Source organism: Mus musculus, chromosome 8, assembly GCF_000001635.26.
Source record: "Mus musculus strain C57BL/6J chromosome 8, GRCm38.p6 C57BL/6J".
Taxonomy (NCBI): domain Eukaryota; kingdom Metazoa; phylum Chordata; class Mammalia; order Rodentia; family Muridae; genus Mus; species Mus musculus.
Genome location: NC_000074.6, coordinates 77,210,328 through 77,235,703, shown reverse-complemented (window position 1 = coordinate 77,235,703; position 25,376 = coordinate 77,210,328). Strand labels below are relative to the sequence as shown.

Genomic DNA, 25,376 nt, shown 5'->3' with positions numbered 1-25,376 from the left:
GCTTGCAGTCCTTCAGGTGGACCCTTAGCTCACTGACCAGCTAGGCTGGATCCCGCCTCAAAAGAAAAACAATCAAAGTGAACAGTGTTCACACTGTATCACATGAAAACACACACACACACACACACACACACACACACACACACGTAATGTTGTACATGTCTACAATGAAATAATATTTAACCATTAAAAATGAACTTGTTTGCCTCAATGTAAATGGAACTAGAAAAGGCATTAGGGGACATAAGTCATGGCTTTCATTTACACGCGGAAGCTAAAGTTGATTTCACGGAAATAGAATAGAATAATGCTATCTGACCTTGGAAAGGTATGGAGGAGGTACAGAGACAGGATAGGAGGATAGTTAGACAGTATAGCGGACATGCTAGAGAGAAGGAGTAACGTGTCCTATAGCCGGAGGTAGGAAATGGGTGCAGAAATGGTGCCTATTCACCAAACAGCTAGTGAAAGGATTCTGAATATGCTAGCACGATGGAGTGATGTATGTCTGCTAGACAAACATACACGTTACCTTGCTCTGACCATTACTGCTGATAGTCATGCATATTAGACACAGGGACTATGACCATGTGTCAAATAAAAATAAAAATGTTTTGAAAGATTTATACTACACAGGTAAATTCTGGATAACACAAGCCATGCCTTGAGGCCATGCCTCTCCCATTTCTTAAGTAGGGGTACTGGTTGCACCCAGAGCTGGGAACCCATATTGAGCACACACTGTCCTCTTCCCACAGCTTCTGGGTCTACTCTACAGAGAGAAGATTAGGTGTTGTGCCTGCTGAGGACAGCGAATAGGAAGTAGTGGTGTTGCTTAGGAAGGCTGAGCAGAAAACCCTCTCAGCTGACCATGGGAGGGACCCAAGGCAGGAGAGCCAAAGTGTCTGGGCATCAGTGGGAAAGCATTTATAGGGGCTCAGCACTAGCAGAAAAGTTTAGCTGACCACCGACTTCAGAAACAGGCTGCCCAGTGGGGCCAGAACAGAGCAAAGGGTCACGTTTGCTCACAGGTGCATGAATGCTGCTGTGTATGTGCAGAGAGATACAGAGCCAGGTCTGCCAGTTTCAAAGCGTGAGGCTGCAAACAGTGGTGACATACATGCCTGTGAGCCTGCTGAGGCCTTCTTGCTACCTCTGTCCCTATCATACCACTTGCATAAATGTGTCTGCAAGCACTGAGCATAGTCTGGAGATGCCTCAAGGGTGACCTGAGGACCGGTGTCCCCGACACTACTCACTAACTATGCATGCCTACCCAGATAGCCTTTCCACCCACCTCTGTTTTGGTTCCACAGATTGGAACCTGGGGCCTCTTGTTTATACTTCAGCTGCAGAGAGGGACAGGAGCTTTATGAGAACTGTGGGCCTGGCACCTCAGGCCAGCTTGTGGGATAGGTTAGGCAGTGGCAGGCTACACAAGGAGGGGATTAGCATCAACCACTCTCTCTGTAGTTGGTGCCCCTGCTGTGGTGCTGAGCGTGGATGTATGGCACACCCTGCACTGTGAGGCTGCTCTTGGTGAGGTTGGTCTCATTTATGGTACTAGAAGCAGCCACCCCAGTCTCAGGTTCAGAGAACTTGGACCACTTGCTTGCTTCTGACTTCAGCTTCTACCTGGCCCTCAACGACACTGGCCTGCCATAACTAGTGGTTCAGCAGCCTTGAGGGCGGCACCCACAGGTTCTAGGCCTTAGGAAGTAGTCAACCAGTCTGAGTGGGACTGCAAAGCAGGGACATTAACTATTTAAAAAAACAGTTACCAAAATGAGGAGCTGAGGAAGTGGAGGCCCTCCTAGATGGGGTCAAGGCCACAGGAGGTTCACATGTTGAACAGCCAGGTCATACCAAATGCTGCCCAGCCAGCATGCACAAACTCCCCCTAGCTTAGTAACTCCCATGATCATCCTCACTTAACAGCTCTAATTTATACAGTGCTGACCTCAGTACCTGAGACCAGCCTCGTTCCTTCTCCGAGACTCCTATTCAGTGTGTGTTTACTATACATTACTTGATATCATGCACACTCCCTGACAAGGGGTTTGAGACCTCTGGCTCCTTGGTGTTGCTGAGGGGCTGGCACAGGAGCCACAGTGACTCAGTAGAGAGTAGGAAAAAGGCACAGAGTTCAGCAGCCTCATCATCAGAGCCGGCCATGAGCTACCAGAAACACTGATCTTGCCAGATCTGTGCCTTCCTTCCAGCCCTCTGAAAGCATGCTGGGCCTCTGGGACACTCCTGAAGTCTCAGAAGATATTGTGTGGAAGGAAGAATCTGTGCGCAAGTCCCTGACTCCTAAGAGGGTGGAGTTCTTGCTGGTGATGGTAATCGTGGCCCTCATTTCTCCCTCTTTCCTGGAGAAGCTGATGGGAGTCAATGTGGAGAGGCAGCAGACCAAGGACCAGGCCATTTGTTTTCAGGAAAGGCTATTTTGTTGCTGATGGCAGACAAAGCAATGCTGTTACCCCTCACTGTGGCTCCTGCATCCGACCCCAGACCCCAGCCACCCTAAAGAGCCAGGGGTCTCCAGCTCCCTTGAGAGTCCGTGGCAGGCTGGGGGCATTCCCTGTGCTTTGCTCTGCCATAAGCCACAGCTTCTCCAAAGCCTGTGGGGGAAGGTTATATAACTGCCTCAGTGGTATAGGAGCTGAAGAGAGACAGCCTGGCTGAAGATGCCCCTGTGCCACTAAGATCACTCTCATTTCTCAAATGTTAGCAGCTGACAACAGGAAGCCCAGCTGATGAACAGTCAGCCGTTGCCTGAGCACTGGAAGTTGGAAGCATTACTTTCAAAGAGCAAAGTTTAGCTATATGGATATATGGGTTCAGTGATGGGGAAGTGGATGTTCTCAACTGTGCAGAGCCTTAGGTTTCATTCCCAGCACCAAACCAGACTCAACCAATTTTAATGATGTTAGGACAAAAGACACAGAATCAGCTTTAAAAATACCAACAGGTTTACTGGCCACAAATGACTAGTTACTATTTAGTCTAAGTGTTCCAGAAATAGACTTGTCAACACTGGAAAGTGCTCCACCAAGATTATGTAAAGCACTTGGCCTTCATACAAAATCAAACAGGTTTATTCTTGGATCTGATACCCAAAACACAGGCAACAACTATGAAAAGTGAACTGTGCAACATTAAAACTAAATGCCAGGCATCAAAGACACCACCCAGAAAGTCACAAGGCACCCTACAGAATGGGACAGAATGCCTTCGAGTTGTGTATCCAGCAAGTGGCTAATGCCTAGAACACAGTAACGAAACTCCCGTAACTGAATAACAGCCAAAGCGATCTTTAAGTTGGGCCAAGAACCAAAGAATCATTCTCTGAAGTCAAAATGCTCTTAAGTACAGGCAGAGCTGTTCAACACTACTAGCAGGTGTAGAGATTAAAGCCAAAGCACATTTAGTTTCACACCAAGTCAGATGTCTGCTATCCCAAAGCGGGAGGAGAAACAACTTTTTATAATGGTACAGAGAAGCCAGAACTTTTGTGCATAAGGAAGACAGTGTGAAAACGTTAAAGAGAACTCCCAGTACTCTAGCATCAACTACAGGTCTCCATACAGAGTAAAAGTCATGGGCTGGAGAGATGTCTCAGCTGTTGAAGGCTAGGCCAAAAATATAAGAATAAAAGCAATAAAGAAGTACAGGCGGTGCTTACAGCAGTGTTATTCACGCTAGCTGAGAGTTGGAGATAGTCCAAAAGTCCACAGGAAATAAATGGATGAGAAAACGACGTATGTGTGCATGCACATCTGCACACACACAAGCACAGACACACACGCACACAACCATTCAGCTTTAATGAAGAATGAGACTCTGATACATGTCATGGCATGCATGAACCTCAAAAACATATAAACGCCAAAATAAGGAAAGACACTGTATAATTTTTCTTATGTGACAAACACAGAAGAGTGAAATTCCTAAGCCAGAAGGCAGGATTGTGTTTGCTTGGGTGAACAGAGGGGAGAATGGGATGTTTCTGTCTGGGGATATGTATAGTGGGGATGACTGTGTAATCATATGAAGGCACTTACTAGCACTGAATTAATGCCATTTAAAATGATATGTAGAAATGCATGCATTCTGCCACAATAAATCACTTGAAAAAGCAAAACAATGAATGAATGGATAATGGAAATATATCCAGCTATTAAGAAAAAAATGATGAAATATTTTTCATCATTTTCCAGATAAATGGATGGAGTTGGATACACTCACCCTTAGTGAGGTAACCAGACACAGAAATACACACACTGCATGTTTTCTCCTTTGTTTTAGATATGTATGACTCATTTAGAAGAACCACAGAGGTTAGATAAGGGGCATTCTTCCAAGGAAGGGGAAATAGACCATGATGTTGTAAGGGGGCAGGAGGGAAAGTAGACCAGAAAGATTCAATTAGGATTAATTCGGTAAAGGAGGGAATTTGAGGAGGGGTAGTTACCATTGATGGCCTTTAAAAAGGCTATATGAAAAACCACTACTATAGAAGCTTCCCAAAACATATACATATATGAAGGAAATTTAAATGGAGTTGCCATTTAATAGGGAATGCAATGCCCCAACTATACAAGGCAACCTCCTCCCAGTACCAGGAATAGGTTACATCTTGTTGAGTGATTGGCCAAAGGAGTTCCATGGACTGAACCACAAACACTGCAGGCTATTGCTGAGGCTATTGGTTGCCCTTCACAACCCAAAAGTAAGGCCCTATTGCTGAAGACACCATTTATGTCACCAACCATGGAGACACCGAGCTGCTAACCAACTAAAAGCTTCCCTTGCACTGGCTCACTCTCACTCTCACGGCACTGAAAGATTCTCTGCGCGTTACCAGAGGAGAACAGCAATCACCAACATCACCTAGCTGTGAACCCTGACACCTACAACAGAGACCTGCCTGCATGGGATACTGGTGCAATCTTGGCACAAATGCTATAGGAGTAACCAGGCACTGTTAAAATTGGATTTAAGCCCACTCCGTGAGATGAAACTCATACCTGACACTGATAAAATGGCCAAGAACTTGAGACTAGATTGGTCATGGGTCCTAAAGGAAAACTACTTTATTCTGCTAAAGGAACATAGCAAAATGACGCATGGTGACATGTTATATACTCATGTCCTCATCAGATAATATTCTTCCTTTAGTAGATGGCCATTAACACAGAGACCCAAAATTGGGCAATGTACAGAGAGTAAGAAACTCTTGGAGCACTCAGCTCTGAATGGGATATCTTCATCAAACTCCTCTTCTTAAGGCCTATGTGAAAGAGCAGGCAGAAAGATTGTAAGAGCCAGAGGGAATGGACGACTCCAAGGAAACAGTGTCTTCCAGATACAACAGGGCTGATACAGTATGGCCTCACAGAGACTGCGACAGTGTGCACAGTGCCTTCCTATGTTCAAGCCAGCCAAATCCCCCGTATGAAAGAGAAGAATGGTCTGAAGCCCCCCTCTCCCCCTCCAAGAAGCTTTTACAAATTGATACCCGCTGGGAGAGGGAAAATCAGCTTTCTCCAGTGGAGTCACCCTGGGTTTATCAACCACACTCTAGAGCAGGCTCCATACTTAGAAGCAGTTGACCAACACAAAATGTGTGTGTGTGTGTGTGTGTGTGTGTGTGTGTGTGCGCACACTTTGTTTTGTTTTGTTAATTTTTGTCTTTTTTCCCCCCAGGAGGTATTTCCGAGAAAGAGAAAGAACATGAAGTTTGATGGGTAGGAAGGTAGAGAAGAGGAGTTAGAAAGAATACAATCAAGATGTACAATCAAAAAGTATGAGAAAAAAAGCCAAACCCACTACTCAACCAATCAACCAACCAACCAAACACCTCAAACCAAGAACCATGTTCCACAACCACTGCCTTCCCCACAGTGCAGGTGAATGGGAGGAAGTGTCCTGTGCACAGGTGACATTATATGGCCTTGTGGCTCTGCTCTTTGTGGCTGATTCCACCCCAGCAAAATGATAAGGCTAAAAAGAATGTCTCCCATGACAACTCCATGGAAGTTGGTTTGTTTCTATTCCCAAAGCGAATCCAACTGTAAGCAAGGTTATGCAACCACTCTAACCATGGAGTCCTATCAGAAAACCCAGGCTCCAGAGAGCCACTGCCCTGGGAATTCTAGACAGGCTCGTTTCCAGGCTGAGTTCTGAAGAGTCTCGAAGGCTCCTAAGGTCTAGGAGGTATTTCTGGGACAATCGTTTGCATACTTAATATATCAGATAGGTACAAATGAGGCATGTAGGGACAAATGCTTGCTCCCCATCTTATGTGAACTCTGCCCACAATTCTAAGTTAGGAGACCCTTGTGAGGTGGGCCAAAACCAGTGCTGTAGATCAGGATAAGGCACTGTGCACTAAGACTAGCAAGGACCATTGCCTGGGGCCAGGGCAGGTCTGCTCTGCCCAGGCCCTAGGGGTTTCTGTTCCCTGCCCAGGAACAGATTGGCCACTAGGGTGAGACGCAGGTGCCTCCCAGCATCTCTCCAAACCCAAGGACATTTCTGAAAGCTCTCTGTGTTGGGCCCATCTATTTGCACTTATATTTTTATAAGAAATCATCTCTCTCTGGCCAGTGGCAAACACTAATGACTCCAACCTTGGTGCTGTGATGGGCAAGAGGGCCTCACTTTCCCCTTGCTTTTCTGGTCCTTAAATTTATTTAATTTCCATCCTGTTTAAGTTTCCTCATGTTTCAAGCCTTGTTCTAGCCCATGGCTCCGCCCTCTCGTGAATAAGGCCTATTGTACACGTGAAAAACACAAAGAAAAATGACATAATGGGAAAGAAGAAAGTGGAGCTTAAAGATAAAGGGATAATTAGAGCATTGCTGAACAAAGAGATCTAATGAGAGGCTTGTGCTCGGGACGCATTGGCATGTTACTGTATATAGAAGGATGAACTTTGCCGAATTCTGTTTTCAATATTTCCTAGATCTTTCCTGCAGTTGTATACTACACTGAGCGAACTGAAGATCTCAACCACCTCATACTTGCATGTTACCAACTTTAACATTAGGTAGGATTTTAGGCAATTAGATCTTTATTTCAGCCTCTTATTAAAGGAGAATCTCAGGCAGTAAGGAGCAGGACCCATTGGCCAGGGGCAGCTGTCAGCAGACCACTGGAGAACAAGATAGCCTGCTCTATTCACTTAACAGAGGCCAGAGACCCAGGGTCTATGGGCATAGTTTGGCTTAATATGCCTATATTTTAATCCTCCTTTCATGTGTGTGTTTTTAATACTTCCAAAAATTTGGGGAAAAGATTAAGACAGTAATGTCTTGAAAGCACAAAGAGCTGCCCTTGGACCCTCAGCACCCATGGAAAAGGCTAAGCAAGGCTGTGTTTGTCTCTAATTCTAGTAAGTTACCATGTCTCAAAAAATAAGGCAGAGAAAATCGACACCCAATGCCAACCTCTGATCTCTGTGCCTTCACATACACAGGCACACCCACATATAGACCCATACAAACATGTCTGAAAACAACACACATACAAACAATACACATACAAACATCCATTCCCCACACACAAGTGCACACAAGTGGCTCTGATAGTGGTATCCTAACCGCCTCCGCCTATGTTTGTCTCCATCTACACGCTGCACTGCATGGTGCAAATTGTTTGCCACACTCCTCTCCTGAGCAGCATGACCTGGCACAGATGGCAAGACTCTTGGGGCCCAGCGCAGCATGAGACCACAGGCCTCTCACTGCAGGTGTGTACAGAGAATTTCAAGGTAGCAGCTGCCAAGCATTCCACAGAGGGCGGGGCCTTCTGGAGTGGTCTGTGTGCATTGGCTCTGATGATGGTGACTTGACAGAGGGCCAGACTGAAACCTGACCAGCCACAGACAATGGACCTCATGAGGTGGGAAGCTGGGCTTGCTAGTCTAGGTGACATCTTTTTCAGGCACAGTTTTATACGTCCATGCTTTGTGCACAAACCCATGAAAATGTATCTGACGACCCCAGCACCATTCATTTCTCTTGAAAAGGATTAAAGAAAAATATTCTGGGTAAATATTACCATTATTTTCTCTTTATAAAGAAAAGAATTAAGACAGGGAGTGATGAAACAGTGGGTTTACTCCTCACATCAGAGGACTTTGGGTAGATTTAATAAGACAGGCAGAAAGGCAGCGCAGAAAACCTGGTGCTGTGTGGTCGTTATTATACTGTAACCAGAGAGATCTGCCTTGCATAAGGAGAGGGGATTTATGGACACAGGTGTCAAACTTTCCCCAAATCTCTCTTAGCAGATTTCCGTTTAGGTTGAGAGAGGTTGGGAGACTGCTGATGTCAGATCTACAGTCAGGCCCTCTTTGGGTCCTGCCTCCCAGGTTTCGGCTCTGTTCAGAAAGCTGACCTGGTGGTGCACAAGTGTTAGACTCAAGTGGGAATAGAACATTCTTTTGTCCTAAACAAGGCATGACACAGTGTTTCCAATGCCTACAGGATGCTCCCAAAACCTGTGCGCGTGGAGGCAGGAGAATTATGAGTTCAGGATTAGTCTAGGAGATAAAAGACTGGGCTTTAATGTAAACAAAGGAAAATGTCCTGTGTACTGAGAGTGAGGCAGGAGAGTGGCCAACTTAAAAACCACCCCCCTTTAATAAACTGGATTTAGAAAAAACTTGAACTTTTTCCAGCTAAGGAATACACACAGCAAACTACAGCTATGTTAAAATGCAGGCGAGAAGGACAATTTTGATATGCAAACAAAACAAAATATGGAATGTGAGAAAATATTTGTTAACCACATATCAGATGCAGGACTCTGTAGATTTTCTACAAGTCAACAATATCCTAAACAAACCACAACAGAAACTGCTGAAAGAGTGGGCCTCTAGAAACCAAGAACAGTCAGTCACGCTGAGAAAGTGACAGGTGAGGTCAGGTCTGGGATTCTGTCACATGACACAAGATCAGCTCTGGTTGCTGCGGTTGCCTCTGGTGCAAAGTGGTGTCATTCATGCACACAACTACACACACATGCACACATATACGACATGAAGCCTTTACTGATGCACATTCACATGGCAGTCAAGGTATAGCACGAGTCGTATATTTGGGAGTCATTTGCAAGAGAGTTGCTTTCTAAGCTTCTTAGCCACCAAACATAATTTATGTGTGTCGTATAACACATTCAAAATGCCCAATTATAAACATCCCATCAGATGCCAGAAGGACACATTCTGTTTGTATTTAGTAAGTCAACTGTCTTGCTGTTCTCAGTGACACTTGTTTTAGAGTTAACTCTTATCCCCATTTGCTCTGTGGCTCTTGATACAGTCACTGCAAATCTCAGGAGAGGGAAATAAGTTGATTCAAACTGCTCTCCACAGCCCCTCATGGTTGCCATAGCTACTGGTCAATTTTTCTTAAAGCTGTGGTAGCTGTACTTCTTAGCCTCCGCCCCCATGGCCATCACCTGCACAGTACGCACACACTCCGCCTCATCTCACTCTTTGTTGGCTATTTCTCAGTGGTACTTCTCTGTTACCTCCTTCCTTTAGTCTTTTAGCTACTATTTGTTCAGTGGGTTCAGCTCCATGCTCTCTTCCTGTTGTCTACCCACCTGCGTCAGGGACCACTTTGTGGTACCACCTCTCAAGTCTATATCAGCAGCTTGCCTTTATCCACTCAGGGGACATTTCTTCTGGAAGTTTCTCACAGCTCAAATCTAAAACAAGCTGGTTGCCTTTCCTTGAGAATCCATCCCTTGCCACTCTCCTGCACTAAACGCCCGTGTTACCAAGCAGCTGCTTCCTATCCTATCAGGCCTCCCTCGCCTTGCCCGGCTGGTCCCTTAGCCTCACACCCTTTGTAGCCACCCGTGTCACCACCTGGACATGTCATGGTCTGGAACCCTTGCTCCCATTCCCCACCACCCCCCGTACCTCAGCTCCTGCTTCCCAATGGCACTAGTCCCCATCTCGCCCCCTTAAGTATTTGTAGAAAAGTTCTCCCTAGTCTAGCTCTGTGGCCAGTAGCCGCATACCGCACACTACTGTGTATTTAAAGAATACTGTGTATTCAGTGCTAGTGGCACCAAATGACTTTATTTTAAACTTCACTTAATTTTAATAAGTTTAAATGTCAACTGCCACACGTGGCAAAGGTGACTGTTGACAGAGCAGCTGCTCTCTGCCTGGCTCATCATTTCTCTCTGCCTCCTTCCAGTGGTGCTCAGATATATAAAGAAGGGAGACACAATCAAAGCCACCAGCTGATGTGATCTGTAGAGCACTGGTGAAGGAACACCCCATCAGGGCACCCTACAAAACTCACCAAGGATTTGCTCCTTCAGCGACCAACATCTGACATCACCAATCCTTAGACCACAGGCTGTTTACAGGACACTCAGTCATCTCCTCCATATTTAGCTAGCATACATTCTGACTCACTGGGACCATTTAAGTAGTGTGTGTGTGTGTGTGTGTGTGTGTGTGTGTGTGTGTGTGTGTGTGTCAGAGGCCAGAGAGGGCACTGGATTCTCTTGAGCTGGAATTACAGTCAATGTGATCTGCCTAATTTGGGTGCTGGGAACTGAACTCAGATCTTCTAAAACAGCAAGGTTTGTTAATCCCTGAGCCATCTCTCTGGCCCCTATTTATTTTATTATTTATTCTTTTGAAAAACATCTTGAGGCAGGTCACTATGTAGCCCATGTTGGCCTCAACTTGTCCCATACCTCAGGCTGGTCTGGAACTTAGGATTTTCCCACCTCAGACTGCTTGGGCTGGGGCCATAGGCCTGTGCCACCATATCTGGCACTAAATATATTTGATTTTTTTTTCAATTATACCTACATATCATAAGAATCACCCATCAGTACAGCCCACACAGGGAAGTGCTGGACCACACTACACACTTAAAATCAGAAACTTATAAATGCAAATGCCAACCCCTACCTACCAGGGAAATTCAAAAGGGGCCAGTATAAATGACTGGGCATTATTCTTTGGCTGCACCACCTAGCCAGACAGCAGTACCATTTCTAGCCTTGGTTTGGGATCTTCACTGGGAAGGTGGTCCTGAGTGCACTCTCTGGCCTGCTTGTTCCCTGATTCCTGGGGGAGATAAGGTCTTGCTTGTTCAGCTGACTGCTATAAACAACTTTATTTAGCTTCTTTCTTAGTCATAGTCTCCCCAAAGAAGGTGTCAGGATGACGCTGCTAACAATTACATGAAACACTTGCACGGCTTTGGGTCTTGCTCCCTCACAGCTGCCTGTGTTGCTGGCAACCTGGGTGCTTTAATCGTGGAATCAAATAATCCCAATGTCAGTAGGGCAACAGGAAAAGAGAAAAAGAAACGTTTATTCAGTTGCTCCGCATGTCATTCATTACTCAAAATCCTTTGATAGTATGGTAGTGTGTCCATTTTAGGAGTGATGGTGTTGATCCCAAAGCATGAAAGAGACATGTGCATGTGAACGGCTTACTGATGGAGGCCACAGGCCATGTTTGGTCCATCCCTGGTACTCACGTTTCTGTTAGCAGGCTCCCATTTGGGCCTCACAACTTTTTCTGAGGGGAAACTGACCAGAAGAATTGACACACTCAAAGTGAGGGTGAACACGTGCAATCACTGTGGGCAGAGCCACACTCCTGGTATGCACATTTTGCTTAAAGTGAGTTTTTCTCCATCTCAAAACCACCTATGGAATCATAGAGGAAATGGCCGGCACTGCAGCCTGCATGCAGAGACACTTATAATGAACTGAGCAGCAGGAATATGAAGATTTGTTAGTGACCATTGACACTGGGCCATGGAAACGTAACGACCTCATGATGGCGCCTCTCAGTATATTGCTGGGTTTCCACACTTAGAGCCAGCCTTGAGGGAAAGAAACCAGGCTCCCAGATTGGCTAGACAAAAGCCACCTCTGCATTCACCAGGACAGCACAGACACCAATCACTCAGCGAGAACATGCTTAGTGCCTTCCCATCAGTCACAGGAACGTGCCTGCCCAGCTAAGAAGCAGTCCCATCTAGGTGTGATGGTCATACACACAACCATTTGCCTAGGAAACTGTGAGGCAGTACAAAGCTTAGACGTAACTCTCCTTACCACAGGGTGTTTTAATGAACAACCAGATAGACAGCCTTCAGGGTGTGTCACTGTGCCTTGTGAAACTGATGGGTTCCAGAGGATGATGGGGGAAGGTCCAAATGCGCCTGGGAAGCAACACGGCTGTTTCCAGGCCTCCCCAGTCAGCCCAGCCTGCAATGAGTGCTATCGCCAGCCTGGACTCATCATGACAGCCGTGTCAGGGACACCTACAGTGAGCCTAGGAGGTTCCAGCTGCCACCTGCTGCCCAGAAACCTTAGACAAAGTTTCTGCCAAGCACAGCTGGCTCCAACATCTCTATGAGACTGATGTCAATTTGGAAGGGCTGCTGATGAGGCTGTGCCCACCCTGACCTCCAGGTGTCACTGGGTTCCCCTTGCACACAGCCATGCCCTTTCAGACAGAAAACTTTCTTCTAGCAGGCATGTGAGCTCCCCAAGGATGGGGGTCTTGCTCATTCTCGTCCCTTGGGTCCTGGTACACAGCAGCTGAAGCTCATCAACAGGGGAATAACTATGTGAGCATGCATGCAAGAGCCCTCCAGTCCTACAGTGGGTATGATATGCTTCTGCACCTGACACTGTCTGCCTCTACAGATGCTAAGCTGATTAGGTTTGTTCCCCTGGTACTGTTATTACTAGGTGTGGTCACATTTTTGTGACATTTGTATACCAAAATAAAACTGTAACTCTTACAATACTTAATAGAAAAGGGCAATTTTGCCTCAAGAGATAGTGCTCACAATCTTTTGTATTTTCTAAATACCACAGGCCATACCATAAACACTCCTTAACTTCTGAGAATGCCTAGAAATGAACAATAAGTTCATTAGACATGCTTCTTATACCACAGGAGATGTCTTACCTCTCTTAGTAATAATTTAAAAATGAATGTCCATTTTCTCTAATAGAATAAAAACCTACCTAGTTTTTACATCCCATACCCAAACATCAGCAATGCACAACACACCCTACTTCCTGGGGTCTTCCCACAGCTGTGCTCCTTGAAACATCGTTTTGGGGAAAGATTGATGTTCAGAGGGGTTCTGAGTCATAAAAGCTGTTGGCCAAGCACTCAACTGTCAGTGTGTGTTTTGGAGAATGTTCTTTTCCCCCACCTTGGCACAGTTCTGCCCACACATATGTGTACCATGTGGAAGAAATCCATGTGTCCGAGAAACTGTGGATATGTGTCCTAGGAACTGTGGAGATGTGGCTTGGGAGCTGTGGGCATATGTATGTGTCAGTCCTGGGAGCTGTGGACATGTGTGTGTGTGTCCTGGGAGCAGTGGACATGTGTGTGTGTGTGTGTGTGTGTGTGTGTGTGTGTGTGTATGTCCTGGGAGCTGTGGACATGTGTGTGTGTGTGTCCTGGGAGCTGTGGACATGTGTGTGTGTCCTGGGAGCTGTGGGAATCTGTGTGTGTCCTGGGAGCTGTGGACATGTGTCCTGGGAGCCAGCAAACAATGTGAGCTTTGGACGCACAATTTCCATGTATATGTAATCAATTCTTACTTGTTTGAGAATCAAGAAAAATGTTCTCTTTTCCACTAAGTGACCAGAACTAGGCTGGAAGGACAGAGCCAGTATGTGGTGCAGCAATTAGTTCCTTTGAGGAAAACACCACAATGTTGATTCAAGGATTTACTCAAATGAAAACACTGTGGGTATTTCCCAGGCCTAATAAACATGAAGGCTAGAAAAGGTCCTCTAGAATTCCCATGCACTTCCCAGGGTTCCCCTGGAATTCCCATGCACTTCCCAGGGTTCCTCTGGAATTCCCATGCACTTCCCAGGGTTCCTCTGGAATTCCCATGCACTTCCCAGGGTTCCCCTGGAATTCCCATGCACTTCCCAGGGTTCCTCTGGAATTCCCATGCACTTCCCAGGGTTCCTCTGGAATTCCCATGCACTTCCCAGGGTTCCCCTGGAATTCCCATGCACTTCCCAGGGTTCCTCTGGAATTCCCATGCACTTCCCAGGGTTCCCCTGGAATTCCCGTGCACTTCCCAGGGTTCCCCTGGAATTCCCGTGCACTTCCCAGGGTTCCTCTGGAATTCCCGTGCACTTCCCAGGGTTCCCCTGGAATTCCCGTGCACTTCCCAGGGTTCCTCTGGAATTCCCGTGCACTTCCCAGGGTTCCTCTGGAATTCCCGTGCACTTCCCAGGGTTCCTCTGGAATTCCCATGCACTTCCCAGGGTTCCCCTGGAATTCCCATGCACTTCCCAGGGTTCCCCTAGAATTCCCATGCACTTCCCAGGGTTCCCCTGGAATTCCCATGCACTTCCCAGGGTTCCCCTGGAATTCCCATGCACTTCCCAGGGTTCCCCTGGAATTCCCATGCACTTCCCAGGGTTTCTCTGGAATTTCCATGCACTTCCCAGGGTTCCCCTGGAATTCCCGTGCACTTCCCAGGGTTCCCCTGGAATTCCCGTGCACTTCCCAGGGTTCCTCTGGAATTCCCGTGCACTTCCCAGGGTTCATGTTCAGGGAAAACCAAACTGAAACATAAAAATGTGTTTCTATAACAGCAGATACAAGGAAGGACAGAGCTGTGGAAGGAAGACAAGAAGAGTCTGTGGCCTTGGCTGATCTGAGGGCTTCCAGACACAGCACCAAAAACATGAGTGGTAAAGCCAGCAACAGCCCCTGAATTCCTCTGCTGGAAATGCCACCAAATGGCATCCCTGTGGCAGGGTCCTGCTGCCAGGAAGAGGTGCAGAGGCTTTCTGAGGTGGGGCCTAGTGGGAAGTCTGTAGCTCTCTGGAGGTATGTGTGCACTCAAAGCCTATCGATCATGGGAGCCAAGTCTCTTTCTTTCTGTGGCTCCCTAAAATCTCGGAGGTTTTTACTTGGCTACAACTCCCTGCCATGATGTGCTGCCACAGTACTGGCCGAAGCAGCAAGTCAACCAGTCAGGATAGGGTGTCCCTGAAATGGCAAGCAAAATAACTGCTTTCTTTTTACAAGTTGATGATCTCAAACATCTGCCATAGTAAAAAAAGCCAGAGTACTTGCTACACTTAAAAAAATCCTTCTAGGCTGGGAAGATGACTGGAGAGTAAAAGAGCTTGTTGTGCAAATGTGAGGACCTGAGCTTGGACCCCTGGAGCCATAGAAACACTGAGTACATGGTGTGAGCTAGAGTTTGTAATCCCAGAGTTCCTCCAGGGAGATGAGAGGCAGAGACTTCCATCTCTGAAAGCTCTGTGGCTACTAACCTAGTATGGCATGGTAGAGAATAAAAGCCCCTGTCTCCAGCAAGGCAGTAGGTAAAGGCCAACTCGGAGGGTGTCCTCTGACTGCACACACTCACAGTCAGTGCACACGCTGCACAGCAAGTGCACACACTCACTGCACAGCCTAAGCAAATGCACACACTGCAAAGCAAGTGTATATTCACAGACAACTTTTTCAAAAGTCATTTTCCCCAAGAGAATGTAATGAAGAGCCACAGACCAGAAAAAATTAAAAATAATATAGCTAATAATAATAATAATAATAATAATAATAATGTGTGTAGCTACTCTATTTAAAGGCTTTTAAAACCATAACAGTTAATAAGTAATACAACTTAAAGAAAAATGGGGGAAAAGATGGGAATGGATACCACATCAAACAAGTGTACAAAAAGATGTCTAACCCCATCAATCATTGGGAAAATGCAAACTGAAAATCACAGTGACTCCCAGCATGCAGCAAAGAAAAACACTCAAACTAAAATAACCAGCCATGCCAAGTGTCGTTAGCTAGGGCGTGGGGCATTCTGCACTCTCAGGTACATCGCATGGGAATGTAAAACGCTAATGATTTTGGAAGATGTTCTGGTGTTTCTTATAAAAACAAAAATAAATGTGCAGTGTCCACCAAGAATTCCACTGCCTGGTATTGCCCCAAGAAAAGAGAAAGCATCTGTCTTTCCACAAAGACTGGGGCAGGGTTGTTTGGATTTACATGAATTACTCCAAAGTAGGAACGTGTCAAGTGTCCACCAACAGGTGGATTCCATGAATGCATTGCTGCCTGTTCACTCAGTGGTGTATCATGCAGAGACCCTGACAAAACAGCACTACAGAGCTTCTGAACGCATGAACAGCGTGGGTGGGTCTCAGCAGCCGTGTCTAGTGAAGGAGGCTCACGACAATGTCTCTACACGACACACTTCCATGTGACACTGGAATACTCAAGCCTGCCAACAGGAAGCCAAAGAGAACGCCTAGCCAGGAGAGAGCAGAAGATCACCTCAGGCTGTGGGAAAGCATCTATAGCTGGATACGGTACTAGCTTGGTTGCTGTGCTAGTGCCCTGGATGTATGGCTGTTTCAAGACTTAAACTATGTATTTTAATGTGCTCAGCTTATTGTACATCAACTATATCTAAATAATAGAACACCGTGACACTAAATTATGTCGAATCAGCCTGGATGACACAGGAATTCCCCAGATACAGTGGACAACAGAGGAGATACATTGGATGCCCTGCTCTTCTGTCTCTTACTTATTCCCTTAAAGCAGGGTCTCTCATGAACCTAGAGCTGGGCTGGCAGTTAGTAAGCTCCAACAAGCTTCCTGCCTATGAGGATAGCCATGCCCGCTATTAGGTGGGCACTGGGGATTTGAACTCAGTTCTTCATGCTTGCTTAGAAAACACTCTTACCCATGTCTCCATGTCCACCTACTAAATTTGATAGTGCTCTTTGCCTTTGCACAATTAACAGAATTCACTGAGAATGAACTATAAGATGGAACTGTTATCTCTAATAAGAAGGGATTTCAATGAGATTAGTGGGGAAAACACATCTGACCTCTTGCAGATAATAAGCCAAAATAACACTGAACACGGGAGAGTTGTTCTAAACCCCCTGTGTTGTTTTTCAGGGTAAGGCATGAGCCTTGCCAACCATCACCTTACACTTCTAAGATGTTTCCAATCACACTATAATGCCACATCTACTCATCTCTGAGCTCACCTGAAGAGGAGCTTGCCTTTTGTTTTTGGGAAAGTTCAGAGAAAGCAGCAATCCCCATACAAAGCACTAGAAAGTGACCTGAGTTCCTGGGCCAACAGCCCAGAGGAAAGAACACTGCAGGGCCAGAAACTGACTTCTGCTTCTACACGACTATTGCTATAATCTTGGCCACTGAGACTGTCAGCATTTTCCTTCTCAGAGTAGAGAAATCTATCATTCAAACCCTACAAGCCAAACCTGGACAATGAATTCTCCAAATGAAAGTGTGGAAAATTTCTCAAATATGAAGAATCCATTGAGCACGGCTGTCTAGAGCACTCTTTGAGCAAGAGCTGGAAATGCTGCCGGAAAAGCGACACAAGGAACGGGAGAGCTGCCTGCTTAGTATTCTGTAAAAGCTGCTAACCAACACTTCAGCTAGATCTTTGATTGATGAAACTAGAAACAAGCCCAGAATCTACTTTCTGTATTTACCCAGAACATGAGAGATGCCTCCTATGAAGACGAATGAATATAGGATTCAACGTTTGGCAAAGACTGAGATGATCCAAGCTGGCTCTGAACCACTAATAATGTTTTTGAAAGATTGGGTTGTTAGATTAATAGTTGTGGAAGATGGACACTATTTATGCAATGTTAAAGCAAACATTTTTATGAACCAAACATTTCCTAAATTGCAAACAAAAATGTGAAACTCTATCTGACACCTGTAGCAAATCTGAGAGCCTTCCCTGGTCCAGGGCACAGAGCCATCCCCTCTCTGTACACAGGCTCTCTCCCAAGGCTAGACAAAGAAGGGCCCTGTAACTGGTTTTTAACCCTTGCACTCTCCCTCTGCATGGATGCTTCCATTCTTTCCACAGCCACGTGAAGCCAGTTGTCCAACTTTGTTGTGTCAAGTCTTGTGTGTGTGTTTGTGTGTGTGTGCACAGGCATATGTGCATGTGGGTGCTTGTTGTATATGTGTGAACACATACATATGTAGTCACTGCACGTTGACTTCGTGGAGATCAAGGGCTCTACTTACATCATGCATGGAGTCTAGAAGCTTCGTCAGTTGGTAGAACCTCTGCCAACTCTGTCCAGAACTGTTGGGACACTTGGTGACCATTTTCCTCAGTTCTTTGATGTAATTTGTCCTCATCTCCTCAAACGCAGCCTGGCTCTTGAGGCCATCTTTTGGAACTGTGTTAAGGAAGACAAACATAAATCCACATGTGAAGAACACAGCTTTATCATCTTTGCAGTTCCATAGCCTCAAATATTTTAAACTCACATACTGATTATAAGGCTGGACTACGTCTTAGTTAATTGTAATTATGAATAGATATGGTAAACATTCTCTCTCTCTCTCTCTCTCTCTCTCTCTCTCTCTCTCTCTCTCACACACACACACACACACACACACACACATGCACAGAGAATGATAACTACTAGACATGAGTTATTATTATTACTTCACATATGTTAGCTCCTTTTGTTCTGGCACTGATATTATTACATATCTCTCTATTATCCTTTATAGGTGAGGAAACTGGAGTGTAAGTAGAATCATTACTATGGAGTGTAAAATAAACCCACTTTCAGCATCTACCTTCTAGACACCATGTTCCACATGGCACATGGACTGTCCTCAGAGTGTCTTCTGAATCCTAGCTTACCTTAGCTCAGGGGCAGGAGAACACCTTTCAGTATCACGGGACAATCTAAGCTGAGGCTGGTCATAGATGGCAGCATTTTCAAATTCAGGTTTAATTGCTGACACCATGGGGAATTGGCCACATACCACCTGGACAATGATGAATACATATTTTCTATGACTGCCTAGGATCCCCTGACTATACAGGCATCACATAGAAGCATGTATTGGTTTGCCCGTATGCAGGGCCAGCATCAACAGTCTGGGCTCCAATGAGAGCTAATGTTCACTTTTAACTTTGATGAAGTAAAAAATGAAAGATCATATTTCTTGTTTGTTTATTTGTTTGTTTTGTTTCATTTTTAAGTGGATAGGTTTTACATTGAAACAAAATGTTCACTTACAAAGACTATTTAAGGAGCTGAGTATGTAGCTCAGTGGCTTGTCTAATGTGCACAACACCCTGGGTTCCCTAGCCAGACCGCACCCAATAGGGAAAACTTTGGGGTTCACAGCATTGTGCGGACATGGCTCCCATGCCCAACTCCATGCTCTGTTGAGAGGAGCCACCTGGCAGGACAGATTACAGAGGGTGAAAAGAGAGTCATCAGGGGCATTGCCATTAAAGATGCCTCTTTGAAATTCAGCTTCCTGCTTGTTTTCCAGTGTGGTGGATAAGTGTCAATACATAGACTTTAAAACTATGAACAGTACCATTACCTAGAACTAAGGTTTTCGGAGTTAAAGACCTCATGAAGATACATCCTGTGATAGTAACACTGTGAGCTTCTAATATAAGAACTCTTATGTTCTTACTGCTTTGTTAAAGCTCCCCTATTTTGTAGATGGCATAAATGGTGATGTCTTGGATCATTAGCACTTTACAGTAATTACAAAAGAGTTCTGTGTATAGCTTGTGTAGCCCCAGGAAGCCAGGTATACCACTGTCTTCAAATTAATCTTGTTTCCACAAATAAGGAGGTGAATGAATCATGTGACAAATCAGCCTCCATCGTGGTGCTAGCCATCACCTATGAGTGAAACTACTGAGGCTGTTAACGTATAGATCCCTTACATCTGTTTCTGTAGGAAAGCAAATCACGAGGAGTTACCACGCACATTCCCAAGGCTTGCTAAATCACAGGTGTGACTTTAAATGTCTGACTTTAATGTTAAGAGTTAAATGGCACCATTGTATGAGAAACTGTTTTTTTCAAAGGTTTATTTATTTTATGTCTGAATGTTATTCCCTGCACGTATGTATGCATGTCATATTTGTGCCTGGTGCCCACAGAGGTCAAAAGAAGGCATGAGATCCCAAGAATCAGAATTTCCAATGGTTGTGATCCACTACATGGATGCTGGGAGCCAAATCTGAGTCTTCTGAAAGAACACTTGCTCTTAATTGCTCAGCCATTTTTTTAAGAATGGTAGTTTAAGAAATAGTTTCTTCTTAAAAGTTTAAAAAAAACTAAAGAAAGATGGTAATAACTGGTAAGTTGCCAGTGACTCTAAATCCACGAACTACCGGCATTTTAACTTGAATCTTTCAGAGGAAGCTGAAAGCTTGCCAAGACCCAGCAATGCTGCCCATACCAAAGCCATTCAACCCAAGTCTTTTTCAATGAATACTTATGTGATGGTGCTCTCCGTACACGAAAAATATCATCTCCCACCCAAGGACAGTGTGCCGCTCAGTATGGTGATATTATTTGCGTATATCAACTAGATTAACCAAAGATCACCATATTTCTGGTGCATTCTGGTAGCTGCATTGTCAAAGAATCAAGGTCAGATCATCTCATGTTGAAATACTAACACTTACATTTTCTTGCTATAAATACATATACTGAGGTATATCATAATATTAACACTTACATTCTCTAGCTGTAAATATATATATATTGAGGTATAGCATCTCAATTTCTCAGCCAACTTTTTTTTAAGAAGATGAAACAAATCAACAACTAAAGGGAACTTAAGCAAATCCTTGAATTTTGGATGTCTGCCCAGAATTTCTGAATTTACTTATTAAGTGCAGCAGGCCTGTTGGAACAGTTCCAGAGCCTACATGTTGGAGAGGAGCAGAGAGTCGTAGAGTTGAAGTGAGTCTGCTTTCCTCTCTAAGCAGAGGATGTAGAGTTCTTGTGCCATCGTTGCTAAGTCGTCAGAGGCTGGCCATCCATTATGAAACGTAACACGCCTAGGAGCTGGCTTCATGAAGTCCATCCCGGAGGAGCAAAGCAAGCTGCCCAAAGCCCACAGCTTCTGTGATCCCACACTCCTCGGGCACTCCCGCCTTTTAATTTTGCTTTTTCAGAATTGAAAGTACTAAGTCAGAAGCTAATACATTCATGCAGGTAGTTTAAAAATGACATCAGAGGCTGTTAGAGGCAGAAGGGGTAAATGGATATAAACAGAATAAGGCACAAGCTAAGCCTAAGTAGTCAAATTTGCAGAGTTAGAGATGGACATTAGCAGAACCATTTCCCTTAAAGTCTGCCTTCCATCTGATGGTTTAAGGGAATATTTTTTTCTAAACAAGAATAGCATTTAGCATGGTTTCCCGGTGAAATAAAGTCACGTCTACTAAATTGAAGGATAATGCTTTACAGAGTTACACTCTGGGGAGGACAAATTAGGATTGTGTGGAAGGGCTGGCTTCTTCCCACTCATCCTGTGCAAGAGATATGCTGGGTGCAATTACCAAGGGATGGCTGGTCTGTGGTAACCTGGGAGGCCTGCACCCTGCCCTGGTCATCAGATTCACTGAAAATAAAGCAAGAGGCTAAGAGTACTTTCCAAAATAAACACAGCTGCAGAGTGGCCCCTCCTGCTAGGTTTGCCCCATGCTCGGGAGCCCACTATCCTGCCCCATCCTCACCAGCCTCCTGCTTCCTGTCCTGTACCTCAGCAGCAGCCAGTGAGTGGCTCTCCAGGAAAGCAGACAGGCATTGCCTTTGGAGAAGCTGAAGCCCTGAGTCCCAGGCTTCTGCTAATGCCTAGGACTCAAGCAGGACACTGACAAATACAATGTTCCTTTGGTCTGCTTTCAAATGGGTCTCTTACACTCAAAAGGGGTGCTCTGGGTGTTAAATTAGACAACGCATGGAAGACACGCCAAACTGTGAGGCTCTGCATTCATGAGGCCACACTGTCATCCACAGACCTCGACTCTGGTCTCCTGGTTCAGGCTAGCTTCTCAGAACTAGCTGGGAACTTTACCTCTGAGTGTCTGCTCTACTCTGAGCTACCCAGTTCTCCTGGCTGCTGTCCTTAGGATGATGCTCTCTCATCCACAGTCCTTTAGGAAGCCCAAGTGAGGCTGGGTGTGGACCACACACCTTCCTCTTCATAAGCATCATCCTATTCTCTTTCCTCTCTGCTACTCATAACAACCCCTTGCTGTCTCTTGATATCCAGAACCTCTCAATTTCCTCAGAGACTGATACAATTGCCTCAGCGTTTGCTTCCCTATAAATGTCCCATGTCACCATCCCGGGTGTCCTCTTTATCCCTGGTGAGCTTCTTCAGATTCTTTCTTCTCTATTTGAAAGTTCTCACGTGGCTGTTTGAGAACCAAGCACCCAATACTTTTGCCAAGGCATTTTTGTCAGTCAGAGGGATTGGTCTCCTTCCTGTCTCTCCCTCTGTTCCCTGTATTTTCCCCTCAAACTTGATCAGAGAGCCCAGGAAAGTTTCCCATGTGCCCGATGGTCAATTCCAGTTCTCTTCACTGTTTTTGAACTTTCTCTGTCCAAGCCAGTCCACTAGTCACATTCATCCTGGGACCTCCTGGCCACACTCTGTTCCTGACCTCTGTGACACCCTGTCACTTTTCCTTGTGCCATGGCTGTGGCTTTAACAAGAGTCCATTTGCTCTTTGTTCTTTATGCAGGCCATGGCCTGGGACCTGACTGTGCCCCTGCAGGCCTGTGTTTATACACATTCCCTAGCTGGGGGTGCCGTTTTGGAACTTCTTGAAAACTTGAGGAGGTGGGCCTAACTAGAGGAAGTAAGTCAATGGGGGTTGGCACCCTTCCTGTCCTTTCCTCTGTTTTCTGTCTGCTACAAAAAAGCTCCCCTGTCATACGTTGCTGTTACCCTGAACACATGGGGCCAACAACCATTGACTGGGATGTTTGACACAGTGAGCCAAAGCCAACCTTTCCTCAAGTTGTGACGGATACTTTGTCATAGAGGGCCAGTGATCTGCTGTGGGATTGTAGAATCTAGAATGACTGTCTAAAAATGATCCGAACAAACAAAGAATCAAGAGACAACATGCCACTGCAGAAGGGGAGAAATTTCAGAGTCCCATACCTAGACAAAGGATTACAGAAAGCTAGTGGCCATAGAAAGAGCGGGACAGCCAGCCTCTCCCCAGGATGAACCCCTGAATGGTTATCCAGAACCAAGTAGCCAGCCCCTAAACCATATATACACAAACAACAAACACGGACTACCAGGTTTTATTTAAGTATTTGTGTATCTATATGCATATGTAACAATAATAATTAAAGAAAAAGAGGCCATCAGTCTGAAAGGGAAACTGGGGTGAAGGGAGAAAACATGGGAGAGTCTGGAGGGACTAACGAGAAGGAAGGACATAAAGCAATTATATTTTAATTAAAATTTACTAAGTAAAAATAAAGTGAACGTACAATGTGTAGAAGGAATTTGTCTCTGATTTGCAATAATTGGTTTATGTTCAATTTTAGTCCTTTTTTAAGTAACTTTTTTATTCATATTAAATTCCAATCACAGCCCCCTCTTCTTCCTTCCCAGTCCTGCCTTTGCAAATCCCTCCCCCATTAATGCCTCCCCTCCCCCTCCTCAGAGGACGGGAAGCCTCCCTTGGGAACCACCCCACCCTGGGACAACTAATCCCAGCAGGACTAAGCACCTCCTCAAATTTAGTCTTAATTTTACTCTATAGTTTTGTTCTAATAAAGTCAGATATTATAAAAAATTCTAACATGGACAGCAATTCTATTTACCATTTGAGTATCAACTAGGAATAGTAATAAATAAGCATTTATGTTTCAAACCTGACTACTGATTTTCAGTCTCAAAATTTCTCCATCCTCTGGACACAGAGTTGGTATAAAAGAATTTACAGTCCACAAAGTCCTCTTAAAGCTTGCCCTCGCTGTGGCATTCTGACACGTGGCATCTCCTCCATTGGTCGTTGTCTCCTGGTTTATCCTTGACTTCATTATGTCTGGTTTATTTTGATCTATTTTCCTCTTCCATCTGGGCAGTTACTGAGACCAACTCTGCCACCGTGCTGAATGGACAGCCTTGCTCTGCTCCTTCTGTGACTGTCGCTGTGTCTCACGGGATCTGCCACTCACCTGCTGTTCCTCCATCTTTCCCTTCAATTCAGTTGCCCATGGTAAGTTTTCATAGCTGCAAACACAGCACTGACCCTGCCACCCTCTGCTCAGAAGTGTTTGCTAGGCTTTAGACTTCTCCACTGGGCATCGACTAATCTGGTGCAATCAACATTCCCTCCTTATTCTCCCTGACTCCCAGTGCAACAGGATCAGATGCATCTCGGAGATTTACTGAATGCATGCATAAAATATTTAAAATTAACATTAGTGATTAAGCATCTTACTTAAGGCCTCATTCCCACCCTATACACGTTCACTCACGCTGCCAAAAGGAATGACGCAAAGAGACAATCCATGTGCTCCCCTTGGATCCAGTCTGGAACCCTTCAAAGCCCCTGCGTTCCAGCCAGGTTATATGCTATCCTTTCATCTACAGAACTGAAGTGTCCTTCTCTTGAGCCACCAGCAGACCTCCTCACCTCTAATCTTAGTAAATCACCATGTCTCTCAATGTATTCAAGTTATCTTTGAACTTGTCTTGCAGGATAAGACACGCTCCCCACAGACTAAGGCCAAGTGATTGTACCACATATGCACAACCAGACACTTAACAAATGCTTAGTGGTTGAGTGAGGGTAGGTAGGCATGAAGGTCTTCACTGTTTAATACATCCAGTTTTATCATCAGCAAGGAATTTAGTTCATGCAAGGCCAAAAACTCTCCTTTCATCTCTTCCACATATGCATGCATTTCTTTTCAGAGAGTGGGTACTAAGTAGCTGAGCATCATAAATGGCCACTCTCATGCAGGGAAGATGATCTGACAATGTAGAAAGAGTGCCAGCGTGGGTATCAGCATACCTGTGCTCAGTAGCAGCAAAACCTTCATTATGGAGTACTCCTCAAAGGTCAGCTGAAGCCGCACGAACTGAAGGCTGATCTGCCGCATCCCCTGGCACAGCTCATACATGGCAGACTGATGCATCTTCTCTCTGCAAAGGAAAAGCAGCCACATACATCTGAGAAGATGGGTCACCGTCACATCCAGCCTGGCAGCCCGGGCAGCTCACCAAGAGCCCTGAGCCAGTTCCCCCTGTGGCTTCAACATGAAGCAGATGTGCAATTTAGAGACAAGTCAGATGCCTTTCTGAGTAACTGTAAGTCAATGGTTTCTAAAGCCCCACGAACTCCCTGTGAGAACATGATGATGCTGTGATGAGATCACCCACAAACCAGAGCAGCTGTGGTGATGTGGGGTGAAGCTCAAGCCTTGCTGGTTGCCGGTGTGACAGACTGACTGGAAAGGAC

The 25,376-nt window shown here is 45.3% G+C and overlaps 1 protein-coding gene across 5 annotated transcripts in view; it reads right to left on the bottom strand.

Annotated features, from left to right (window-relative positions):
* Nucleotides 1–25,376, bottom strand: part of Nr3c2 (nuclear receptor subfamily 3, group C, member 2) — a 346,930-nt gene that overhangs the window by 9,309 nt on the left and 312,245 nt on the right. For all 5 annotated transcript variants that reach the window (XM_006530577.4, XM_006530575.4, XM_006530576.4 and 2 more), the window contains 2 exons: nt 24,930–25,060; nt 18,119–18,276 (listed from right to left, as the gene is read on the bottom strand). In XM_006530577.4, the coding sequence (XP_006530640.1) occupies nt 18,119–18,276; nt 24,930–25,060 (289 nt within the window). The remainder of the gene's footprint in view (nt 1–18,118; nt 18,277–24,929; nt 25,061–25,376) is intronic.